Source organism: Lepidochelys kempii, chromosome 4 (assembly GCF_965140265.1).
Source record: "Lepidochelys kempii isolate rLepKem1 chromosome 4, rLepKem1.hap2, whole genome shotgun sequence".
NCBI classification, from domain to species: domain Eukaryota; kingdom Metazoa; phylum Chordata; order Testudines; family Cheloniidae; genus Lepidochelys; species Lepidochelys kempii.
Genome location: NC_133259.1, coordinates 118,476,049 through 118,488,375, shown reverse-complemented (window position 1 = coordinate 118,488,375; position 12,327 = coordinate 118,476,049). Strand labels below are relative to the sequence as shown.

General features: G+C 42.0%; 1 protein-coding gene across 14 annotated transcripts in view; it reads left to right on the top strand.

Moving 5' to 3' along the window:
- The window catches only part of ABLIM2 (actin binding LIM protein family member 2), a 217,245-nt gene that overhangs the window by 36,535 nt on the left and 168,383 nt on the right, over nucleotides 1-12,327 (top strand). Inside the window, exon 1 of one of the 14 annotated variants that reach the window (XM_073342603.1) lies at nucleotides 9,933-10,011. The exons of the other annotated variants lie outside the window; for them this stretch is intronic. Coding sequence (XP_073198704.1) covers nucleotides 9,996-10,011 — 16 coding nt within the window. The 5' untranslated portion in view covers nucleotides 9,933-9,995. Of the gene's footprint in view, nucleotides 1-9,932; nucleotides 10,012-12,327 lie in introns of those variants that run through there. 14 annotated transcript variants of the gene reach the window in all.

Here is a 12,327-nt window from a genome sequence, read left to right as displayed (position 1 = left end):
TACAACTACTGAGATCAGAAATGGTTTATATTTTAAAAATTATTAGGGCGTGGAGTTGCTCCCATTGGAACAATGAGATTTTTGCCATTGATTTCAATGGGAGCAGACTTGAGTCTGCCCAACATACATACTTGGCCATTTCCTCAACTAGAGTAAATCAGTGTTGCTTCAGTTACACAAATTGAGGATCTGGCCTGCTGTTTTTCACATCCGATGAAGTGAGCTGTAGCTCACGAAAGCTTATGCTCAAATAAATTGGTTAGTCTCTAAGGTGCCACAAGTACTCCTTTTCTTTTTGTTTTTCAGCTGTATCCCTTTATAAAGAAAGAAGTTTTGCAAAACAAGCAGTGTGCTGTGTCCTGACTTTGCATTTGTCACCAGGTCTCTTAATCCACAATTTTTCTGATTTATTGATTGATTTGTGTGCTCTCTTAAATTAGTTTCTAGAAAAAACCCTTGAGGGGGACAATGCAATTAGATGCTTTTTGTCTGTAGAATCTGGTACTTACGAGCATCTGCTATTCTTGGGGCATGGGTAGCTCAAAACAGCAGAATTACAGGAATATCTACATAACATTCAAGGACAGAAGAAGGCTGCAAAGTTTATTTAAGTCCATCTGATTAGTTAGCTAGTACCTTGTTTTTTATTGTCTATTTAAGGGTCCTGACTTGCCATTGACTTTTTTTTCAAAGGCAAAACTCCAGTTGACTTAATGTGTGTGGACCAATGGAGAGCTAGCATCTAGTTCTTTATGAATAATCACATTTGCTTCTTCAACCGTACCCTTTAACCATCTATTCTGCACATTAATTTCCCTCCATGTAAAAAACATTCTCAAAATAGTCTTACTGTTTTTACAGAGCCTGCCACCTTTTCTACACCCTTCATGATCACATATATACCAAAGTCATACTGGTTTTTAACGGATGCAGATTCCTAAATTCTTTGCTTACTGTGTAGAACTTTGAACATCCCAGCTGACTGCCCATGTGCTCACTCTGGCTCTTCACTATCTCGCTTATAAAATGGAATCGAAGTCTGTGCTCATAACTATAGATATTATTGCACCAGTGCTTTGAACAGTGCCATTGCAATCACTTATGTTATGCCTTCCATTAACACATTACATCCCATTAGCCTGTTAGCTTTGCTGATTTACTGCCAGATATTCAGCAGATGGGTTTAGTTTCTCTCCTGCTATTGCTGTCAAATCCTTTCCCTGATTAGTGTCTCGTAGTGCCTGACCTTTTAGGAAATAATCTCTTTTGTTAATTGTTTCCCTTATCCTCATTACTTGGCACTAAATTGCTCTTGTCAGCCCATAACCCCATTTGACCAGGTCTCCTTTGATCCAATCTCTTTCCTATTTTGTACTGACTATCCTTCTCAGTTTCATAGGTTCAGCAAATTTCTCCTTGCAGCATGTGCATTTGTGAGGGTTGTTGATATGCTGTATGTAGCATCAAAATAAAAGGCTCTCTAAAGGCTAAGCACGCCGTAACTTCACCCTATCATTTCTTCCTACTGAATCACTTTTAAGCTAGGTTGTTTTCTTATCCTATTTAGCCACTCAGTTGAGTAAAAGGGCATTCAACTCTCCCCTCCTTCACTCAGCCAAGTAAGACCTTCTTGGGTAAAGTGTGGAGAACCACTCCTCCTCTCTGTTTACTTCCCTCTGCACGTGAGTGGGAGTTGGGAGTTCGCAGAGTATTGGCTCCATCCACCCTGCTTGCCAGCAGAGAAGGGTCCACATAATGGGCAAGGTAAACTGCACCCTTAGGGGAACTGCAGTAGGTTCCTTTTTCCCCAACAGTAATTGCGGATCAGGTAAGGAATTGTGACCTGCTGAGTCACAATTACTTCTGAGGTCAGCACAGCCCCTTACTCAGGGCAGAGAGTAAACTCTCAATCTAGTCCCAGATTTTAAGATCTACTGCTTCATAAAATTATGATGCAAACTATGGTATACTTACACTGGGCCCCCATATTGCAAAAGCCACAGGTGATTTCAGTTTTCTGTAGATGAGTGGTATGCAAATTATAATTAACACAGTTCCCATATGTTTCATTGTCGTGTACATGACGAGGAATGCTTCTCTGCAGGTGAATTTTCAGAGCTTACCTATTTGGACAATCACAGATGCATTTTTCCCTTCAGCATGAGTGCTCTCTTCTGTGCAGACTGGCTTTTGACAGGGTCTAATTGTTCTGCTATGGTATTTTCAACCTACTCTAGAATGACTAGTAACTTTCAGATGTAAACTTTCTTGGCCTAGTCTTCAAGGGACACTGTTACTATTGTTGGACCTAACATATGACTTGCAAGACTTTTACAGTCAGTCCATGTGGGTGGGCTTTTAGCTTGTATGCCTAAGGACTAAGCTTATTGGCAAGGTTGAACACCACTTTGCAAGTATGGTAGGATAACCAAATGGATCTAAGCTCCAGAATAAATAAGATCCTTGTCTGATGCCCTCAAGAGAGAAAGTATAGTCTAATAGATAAGTCACTGGGAGTCAGGAGACCAGATTGTGTTCCTGGTTCTGCCACTTACCTATTCTGAGACGTTAGGCAAGTCACTTACCCTCTCTATGGCTGTGTTTTCTCTACCACAATTGTCCATCTTGTAAGCTCCTTCTGTCTCCTGTGTGTGCACATGTCTAGAACAATGGGACCCCAGTTACTGAATGGTAACTATAACAATGATAACTAAAGAGGAAAGATCTTACATTCCAGTAAATCAAATTGAAGATGGGAACAGGAACCAGCATAAAATGATTAAAGAATTAGAAAACATGCAATAAACTCCAGGAATTCAATCTGTTTAGCATAACAAAGACAAGGTTAAGGGGTGACTTGATCACAATCTATAAGTACCTACATGGGGAAAAATATTTTGATAAAACAGGCCTTGTCAGTCTAGCAGACAAAGGTATAACAAGATCTAATGAGTGGAAGTTGAAGCTACCCAAATTCAGATTAATAGAGGTAATTAACCAATGGAACAATTCACTATTGGGTGTGGTTGATTTTCCATCCTTGGCAATTCTTAAATGAAGATTATTTTTTTTTTATCAGGGATAGGGCATGTTCACATATGCACACATACATACACACACACACAGAGGCAGGCCTATGACACTTCTATTCATTTATTTAAGTGTCAGATTATCTTTAATGCAAGAAAAGAGCAAGGGAAGTAAAACTCAAAATGATAGTGAATCTGAAGCAGTGCAGTGACTATGGAGGGAAATGACTTAAAGAGCACAGAGAGAAACACCTAATAAATACAGCTTCAATGTGTTCTCCAGCTGATACAGGGTGAAATTCACCCCAGAGCTGAGGCTCTGTGAAAGGCACCATCAAGATCTGTGGAAGAAGTAGCTGCATCTGGTGGGAGGGACTCTGCAACAGTGTGCTGTGTAAAGAGTATACACACCAGTTTTGAATAGGCTGGAGAGCTAAGGAAGTTCATGAAATCCACGGCTACACAGACTCAGCTGCTTAAAAAGACACAGCCTCCTGCATAAGAGGACATGGGGGCTATTTATTGCAGAGGTGCTATGACTTAGCTCTGTTCAAAAATACCTGATAGAATTTCTTTTATTTCTTTTACAGTGGGGAAAACAAGCTTACTTGTTTCGCTCTCCCCCAGCTCAAGTGGTGAAGGAAGTTTGCTTTAGTGTAAAATAACTAAGCAGGGGCCAAGGATGGAAAACTTCAGTTCACAAATGGATATTGCAGAAAGCTCTGAACATGTGAACACAGGGTTACATTATATTTTGAAACCTTAATTATTCCCTATTTTTGTTGAGATGGGGAATTGCATGTGGTGAGTGTGAAAGATATAATTTATTCAGAGGTGAAAGTAATAATAAATTCTTACTGGCACGGGGTCCGGCTCCTTGGGCGGAAGGGGCAGGGCTGGGGGGGCACTTTAACATCATTCCCCTTTTGGCTCACCCGTCGGCAGCCCGACCGGTAGGGTCCCTGCCGACAGAGCTGCCAACGAGGGTGGGGAAGGGGCAGCACTTTAACCTTGGTGCCCCTTCTCCTCTCCCACCCCCCCGTCGGCCATCCTGCCGGTATGGACCCTACCAGCAGGGCTGCCGACGGGTGAGCCAAAAGACCGGCAGCACTTTACCATGGGCTGCATACGGGTCAGTACCGGCTTCTTACCGGTACACTGTACCGGCCCGTACTGGCTCACTTTCACCCCTGAATTGATTTCAGAACAGACTTAAAAAAACCCCTACATCATTTAAAACCACTGCTGCCATGACAAGGAGTTCCCATCAGTCAATTGCATTTCAGTGTCCTAAATTCATTGCTAAACTGTCTACTGATACTTTTGCAAAAAAAGAAAATTAAGGCAACGAACTGAGCAATGTAACCTTGGTTAAGTGAATCCTGCAACAAAGATGGGTAAGGGATACAGCGAGGCCATTACTGCAGTGCCCAGGATTTGACTGCAAATTGGAAAATGAACTGAGTTGATTGTCCTTTTTTGCAGTGTTGATTATATGGCAGGTGTTCATCATACCTGTAAGTTGCTATCATTTTTAATGTCAGGATGTTAAAAGTGTCTGGCTTGGTTGGTTTGAAAAAGTCTTTTCAATGAGTGAAATCAGTCTAAGTTCATAACCCTGACTGCTTGCTTTTATGGTTCATCAAATGCAGGAATGTTGTCCCTGTGTCTTGAAGAACTTTCTTGTTTGTGTCGTTGGCACTGTTCTTTCCTATCAAGTTCAGCTGAGTCAGTGGCACATCTGCCACACCTGTGCTCCTGGAGAGTAATAACTTCTGTGGCATCGCTTTCCTGAAACCGCACTGACAGCCCTAAAGCTCTTGAAGTATGATTTGCCTTTGCAATAGCCACACTGTGAGATTGCGGGGGAGGCTCCAAGATTACATACATTAAATGCTGTTGTAAGTAGAATTGTAAATACAAATTAGCTCATTATTTGACTGCACCATACATAGTATAATATCTAAATACAGGTTATTTACTTACAGTTCAGACTTTTGATAGAGAATGAAGCTGACAGCAGAGGGAAGAGCTGTGATTTTTTTCCTGAAAGCTCATACACGTTTTCTGCTTATTAATTTTTGTTCTTTTGAGTGTTGCTCTTTAGCAGAGTGATTTCTGCCAAACTGAAAGTGTCTCAGGGAAAACTGAATGGGCCAAATCCTGGAACCCTCTGCAGTGTCCAACCAGAGTGTCTTCAAAGTGACTTCAAAGGGACTACTCATGTGAGTAATGGGAGGAAGGATATGGTCCAGTGCCGGTAGCACATAAATATTTAACACAATAAAGTCATACTGCCTTAGAATTTTAAAGTCAATTACATCAGCTGCATTTACTACCTGCTAGTGTGTATATAACTGGAAATTATAGTTTAGAAATTGAATAATTCTAAAACCAAAGAGATGAGGTAAATTATAAATGTCATTCAGCTGTTCCTGGCAGTGAGTTCAGTTACTCGCTGTGTCAATCAGAAGCAGAAGTGGTCTCAAGCTACAGCATTCTGATCTGGTCCTGAATCTGGATTTTGAACACCCAAAAATTCTGGGTAGGAGGTGGGATTTTTGGATCTGCTGCTCTGGTTTCAGCCCATTGTCAGTCAGAGGCTGGCTCAAGTTACAGATGACAGGTCAGTCTTGTTTCAGTTTACTGAAGTGTTCACCACTGAGAGATTGATTTACAGCAAGACTTTCTTTATCATTATTGTAAAAGGAAGCTTACAAGAAGTGGAAGCTTGGACAGATGACTAAGGAGGAGTATAAAATTATCGATTGAGCATGCAGGGGTGTAATCAGGAAGGCCAAAGCACAATTGGAGTTGTGGCTCGCAAAGGATGTGAAATGGTAACAAGAAGGTCAGGGAAAGTGTGGGACCCTTACTGAAAGGGGGAGGTAATCTAGTAACAGATGATGTGGAAAAAGCTGAAGTACTCAATGCTTTTTTTGCCTTGGTCTTCACAGACAAGGTCAGTTCCCAGACTGCTGCACTGGGCAGCACAGTATGGGGAGGAGGTGAGCAGCCCTCAGTGGTGAAGAACAGGTTAAGGACTATTTAGAAAACTGGACATGCACAAATCCATGGGGCTGGGGGATGCATTGGTCCTGAGGGAGTTGGCTGATGTGATTGCAGAGCCATTAGCCATTATCTTTGAAAACTCGTGGTGGTTGGTGGAGGTCCCGGATGACTAGAAAAAGGCAAATATGGTGCCTGTCTTTAAAAAAGGGAAGAAGGAGAATCCGGGGAACTACAGACCTGTCAACCTCACCTCAGTCCCCGGAAAAATCATGGAGCAGGTCCTCAAGGAATCCACTGTGGAGCACTTGGAGGAGAAGAAGGTGATCAGGAACAGTGAGCATGGATTTACAAAGGGCAAGTCATGCCTGACCAACCTGATTGGCTCTGTGGATATGGGAAAAGCGATGGACATGATATATCTTGACTTCAGCAAAGCTTTTGATATGATTTCCCACAGTATTCTTTCCAGCAAGTTAAAAAAGTATGGATTGGATGAATGGACTATACAGTGGATAGAAAGCTGGTGAGATCGTTGGGCTCAACGGGTAGTGATCAACGGCTTGATGTTTAGTTAACAGCCGGTGTAAAGCGGTGTGCCCCAGGGGTCAGTCCTGGGGCCAGTTTTGTTCAACATCTTCATTAATGATCTGGATGATGGGATGGATTGCACTCTCAGCAAGTTTGTGGGTGACACTAAGCTGGGGGAGAGGTAGATATGCTGGAGGGTAGGGATAGGGTCCAGAGTGACCTAGACAAATTGGAGGAGTGGGCCAAAAGAAAGCTGATGAGGTTCAACAAGGACAAGTGCAGAATCCTGCACTTAGGATGGAAGAATCCCATGCACTGCTACAGGCTGGGGACCGACTGGCTAAGTGGCAGCTCCGCAGAAAAGGACCTGGGGATTACAGTGGACAAGAAGCTGGATATGAGTCAACAGTATGCCCATTTTGCCAAGAAGGCTAATGGCATATTGGGCTGCATTAGTAGAAGCATTGCCAGCAGATCGAGGGAAGTGATTATTCCCCCTATATGGCACTGGTGAGGCCACATCTGGAGTATTGCGTCTAGTTTTGGGCCCCCCACTACAGAAAGGATGTGGACAAATTGAAGAGAGTCCAGTGGAGGGCAACAAAAATGATTAGGGGGCTGGGGCCTATGACTTATGAGGAGAGGATGAGGAAACTGGGCTTATTTAGTCTGCAGAAGAGAAAATTGAGGGGGGGATTTGATAGCAGCCTTCAACTACCTGAACGGGGGTTCCAAGGAAGATGGAGCTAGGTTGTTCTCAGTGGTAGCAGACGACAAAACAAGGAGCCAGGAACCCTGGCCGGGATGATTTAGTTGGGGTTGGTCCTGCTTTGAGCATAGGGTTGGACTAGATGATTGCCTTCGGCCTCTTCCAACCCTAATCTTCTGTGATTCTGTGATAACAGTTGTTCTATTCCCTGCAGTCAGTATTGGACTAACAAAACAATATGCTTTACTCTGTTTCCATTAATAACTGATGAAATCATGGATATTTCCTGTAAATAATATATCAAAGGGAAACATTTTCAAGGGGCTTCTCCCTTTGTTAGAATTTCTCATTTCCATCTAGTGCACTGGGATTTCTGCAGTATCTAAGAACTATCAGCTGTTCCTACCAGGACGTCAAGAAATGTCCTTTTTCTCGATCACACATTCATAGATTAAAAGTCCAGAAGGGACCACTGGGATAATCTCGTCTGACCTCCTGTATTACAAGTCATAGGATTTCCCTGAATTAATTTTTGTTTGAACTAGAACATGTTTTTAAGAATAACATCTAATCTTGATTTTAAAATTGTCAGTGATGAAGAATCCACCACAACCATTGGTAATTTATTCCCAGTGGTTAATCATAATTATGTAGGTACTGTGTATATATGAAGGATGGGGGTGTTGTTTTGTTTTTAGGTTTTTTTTTAAAGGCTATTCATTCATTCATTGATAAAATAATGTCTAGAAACTTACCAAGACAGATTGACCTAAATAATAATGGCATATATTTTGTCCTCTGGAATGTCCTCTGGAATGGTGGTTGAAGCATGAAGAGACCTATGAATCTTTAGCGCATCTGGCACGTAAATATCTTGTGATGCCACCTACAACGGTGCCCTGTGAATGCCTGTTCTCACTTTCAGGTGACATCGTAAATAAGAAGCAGGCAGCAATATCTCCCGTAAATGTAAACAAACTTTTTTTGTCTTGGCGATCGGCTGAACAAGAAATAGGACTGAGTGGACTTGTAGGCCCTAACGTTTTACATTGGCTTGTTTTTGAGTGCAGTTATGTAACAACAAAAATCTACATTTGCAAGTTACACTTTCACGATAAAGAGATTACACTACAGTACTTGTATGAATTGAAAAATACTATTTCTATAGTACTATTTCACACATAGTACTATCGATTTCTGGTTGCCAGACGATTTTTGAACACAACCTCCCTCTAGAATTCTAGGAATTATAAAGAAAAAGCAACCTTTACGGCAAGATGCCACCACTATGCTAATATTCAGTAGTTAGTTACTCCGCTAGCAGCTCCATTTATTTCAGAGGGACTACTCATGAAGTAAGGTACTGCTCATCATGAGTAAGGGTGTCTGGTGTGTGTGTGTGTGTGTGTGTGTGTGTAGAGAAAAGGGAGTTCTACCAGCTTCCCTAGCAGGCCCTTTATACCAGGTGGCTCCCTAAAGAGTCTGCTGGAATGGAATGGCACGGAGTACTGCTTGAAGAGTTAGTTATGCATCCTGCCCCCTGAGTACATTAGGGTGGTTCCTACTGGGTGTTGGGAGGTAGATGTGTACATGTTTGGAAGAGGCAGGGATACTGGCTAACAGGAGAGGTTTTGCAGGTTTCCCATTCATGCCAACAACCACAGCCCATGTTGTCTTTGTGGCCATGAATTTCACAAACACAACCAGTCCCAAGCTCAAGTTGATTAGAGGTTTAGTCCAAGTGTTCTGCTCCTCTCTTTTTACTTGGAGCTCATTATCCTTGTTGTTCTTTGTCTGCTGTAGAGAGTGATCTTGGTGGATACGCACAGTACTATGGTTTGCATAATGCTGTGCTGTTATGAGTTGGGTGAAAGCTTCTTAGTGGTCAAGTTAAAACCTTGCTGAGTTTGATGAGGGTGTATGTACCCTTCAGTTAACTGTAGGAACAAGTTAGTCACAGGCCCCCACCTGAGACAAAAGGGTTATGTGAATGCACTGAAGAGTTTTGGACTGTGTGGACGGAAAGGCTTTGCTGCGTATTGTTTTGGATCAGGGTGGGTAGGTGTGTGTATGTGTGGATAAAAGGTAGACCATGGAGGGCAGGGAGTAACACAGACAGCCTGAAGGAGCAGCTGTAAGCATGATGTATGGGCCGGGGTGCAGGCGAAAAAGTATATATATTTTTGGTGCTGTGAGCAAAAGAAGCTGTTTCCTGCTCTTTGATTCCTTCTGTGTTCAGAGACACAGGACTTTGTACATTCTTTGTCAGTAAGCAAAACTGCATCAAAGAAATACCTGACTGTCACCAATTTCTCCTCCTAACTGGAATGACCAACTAGATCCTGAATTTTTGGGTCAAAAAAGGATAACAACACTAAGGCCAATGTATATTTGGGCCTGTTTGTAAGAGATGGATGTCCTGTGAATGTGGGAATTTTGAGGTCTCTGTAGAGTTCTGTTTTTACTAGGCAGTAAGTTCTTGGCTATAATCCTGTTTATGTGTGGGAGCTGCAGGAGTCAGATGACCCTTGCCACATTTCTCTCAGGAAGGAGCTCCAGTGGGAGAGCCCAGCTGCAGTTTCACTCGGCTGTTGAAGTACTCTTCAAATTCACGTGTTCAACAGCTGCTTTAACTGTGCTCCTTGCAGATTATAGGTACTTGGAGTGGTGATATGCCTGGCAGTAGTTCTTGTGTCACCGACTGAATTAATGCTGGAATGCCGGATGATACAGGTACAGTGTGACGACTCCACATTTGGGGGATTTACACAAGAAATGACTCGCCTCTCATATGGAATTTTCTGTGATTAAATTGTTAAGTGGATTGTCATCAGAATGTACTATTGCATGTAAGTGTTGCAGAGTGCAGAAGGATGGTTAAATGTGAACTGCTTTATTTTAAATTGTACTAAGTATTCTTGTTAATTGGAAAAATACTGAGTTACAAATTAGCATGACTGTCATTCTGTTAACTACGTTTCATGTTGGTAGTTGAATGGGTGATCCATTTTAAAACTCCATGGCTTTAACATATTAGATGTTTTTAAATCTCATATTAAATCCTATTGATGAAAAGTGTTGTACTTTATGCAGCTACATTGGGAGTGCTGTTCAGTATCCTTATGCAGTGCAAACTCACTAAAATGTACAAATCCACAATTTATGTTGAAAACTAGCAGAGGGTCGGTCATATGAACTGAAATGATGAATGTTAAAGACATTTATTTAATCATAAATATAACAGGCTTGCTTGCACTAGCCTCCTTGCAGTGTCTTGTGTATCTTGCATGTGAACATATTGGCAGATTTGAAACTGTTTGGCACTGAGCACTTTGCATTGTATCTGTGTCTTACTGTGTGTGTTTGCACGAGCCTATTTTGCATTGTGCAAGGTAACCTCTCTCCCTTTTTTCTGCCATCTCCCGTGCAAGGTATTCAGGAATCAGTAGTAGTGTCACATGGTGTTTCAGGCTTACAGTTTTAAGAATCTGGTCTCCTATGCCAGACAACACTGTAAATCTACGACTTGATTTTGATCCTTCGGCAGTACGGAATGAGACTTCAAAACCTTCTGTTAGTGCCTTTGGAAGAGATACTACAGTCAATTATTAATAATAAATATTTAATATATCTACATAGTGCAAAGATAAAAGATTGCTAATCTGGACTCTTGGATTAATACATTAAATTACTGTATTTTAGTTTTAGAAAAGAATTGGAGACTTCATTGAACATGAAGTTTGTTTGGGCTTTTTTCTACGTAATTCATTGGACTGCAAAGAAATATGTCAGATAAACTGCAAAACAAAGGATAATGCTGCTTGCTTCACTGCGGTGCAGTGTAGGAACAACTGACAAGAATTCCTTGGAAGAACTGTACCCAGCACTTCAGAAAGTACACTACTTGAACGTCAGTATAAAAGATCTCTTTAGGAAGTCAGTAGTTAGTATGCAGCAAAGTAGTCAGATTTCAAACCCCCGGAGAACTGGATGCAATTTTGAGGTCTTTTTGTGGATGGGTCATTGCCAAGTGGACAAACTTCTCTAACCCTTTATTTTACTGTCAAATTTAAGATGAAAAGATCTTTTGAGGGGTCAGTTAACATGAGAGGGTTATCTTGAAAAAGACTGTGAACATAAACCTCTAGCTGATGGATATGTTCTGGGGCTTGAAGGGGAGGGATGGCGAGGCCTGGAGGAGTCACCACTCTGTGATCCCTTAGCCCTTCTGTCTTCCTCCTCCCTTCAGTGGAGAGGGAAAGGAATCACAAGGGCGATGAAGGCTGGAGGAGCATCTATGCAGGGGCTCTGCTCTGCAGCCCCCTGCAGGAAAGTTAGAGGGACATCCCCAGTACCCAGCAAAGTTCCAGAGGGTCTCAAGGATTTTTAAAGGAAAAATCTATTTTGGGTGCTTATCTGGCCGCCATTACCAGAGTATGCACCTCACAGTCTCTAATGTATTTATCCTCACAACCCTCTGATGAGGTAGGGAAGTACTGTGTAGTACTTTGCTTTGCAGATGTGAAATTAAGGCAGAGAGAGGCTAAGAGCCAGATTTCCAAAGGTAATTTACATGTCTAAAGATGCAGATAGGCACCTAGTGGGATTTTCAAAAGTGCAAGGTGTTTACTTTCCATTGGTTTTTGTTTTGTTTTTTGGTGTTTAAGACACCTAAATAACTTTTGAAAATCTGGACCTAAGGAACGTGCCCAAAGTCACACAGGAAGTCTCTGGCAGAGCTAGCAATTGATCTGAGGTCTCTCACGTCCTAGGCTAGGGCCCTAAGACATTTGTCCTTCTAACGTTTAATGAATGACTGGCATTCCCATCTCTCATTTATCTGCTTTGCACTTTCTATGCGTCCAGGCGTGTGCAGTAGTAGTCCTCACTAGAGCTGCTCATTGGTGTTCAAAGCTGGGAGTGCCGTCTGTGTCTGTTTTGTTGTTCATATATGAACTAGGGAATGGCCATTGATTCTTTCAGACCTCGGTCATTGCTTTGCCAGATTATCCCATATCCCCTCAGCTGTGGCTCAGCCATATTGTAAAT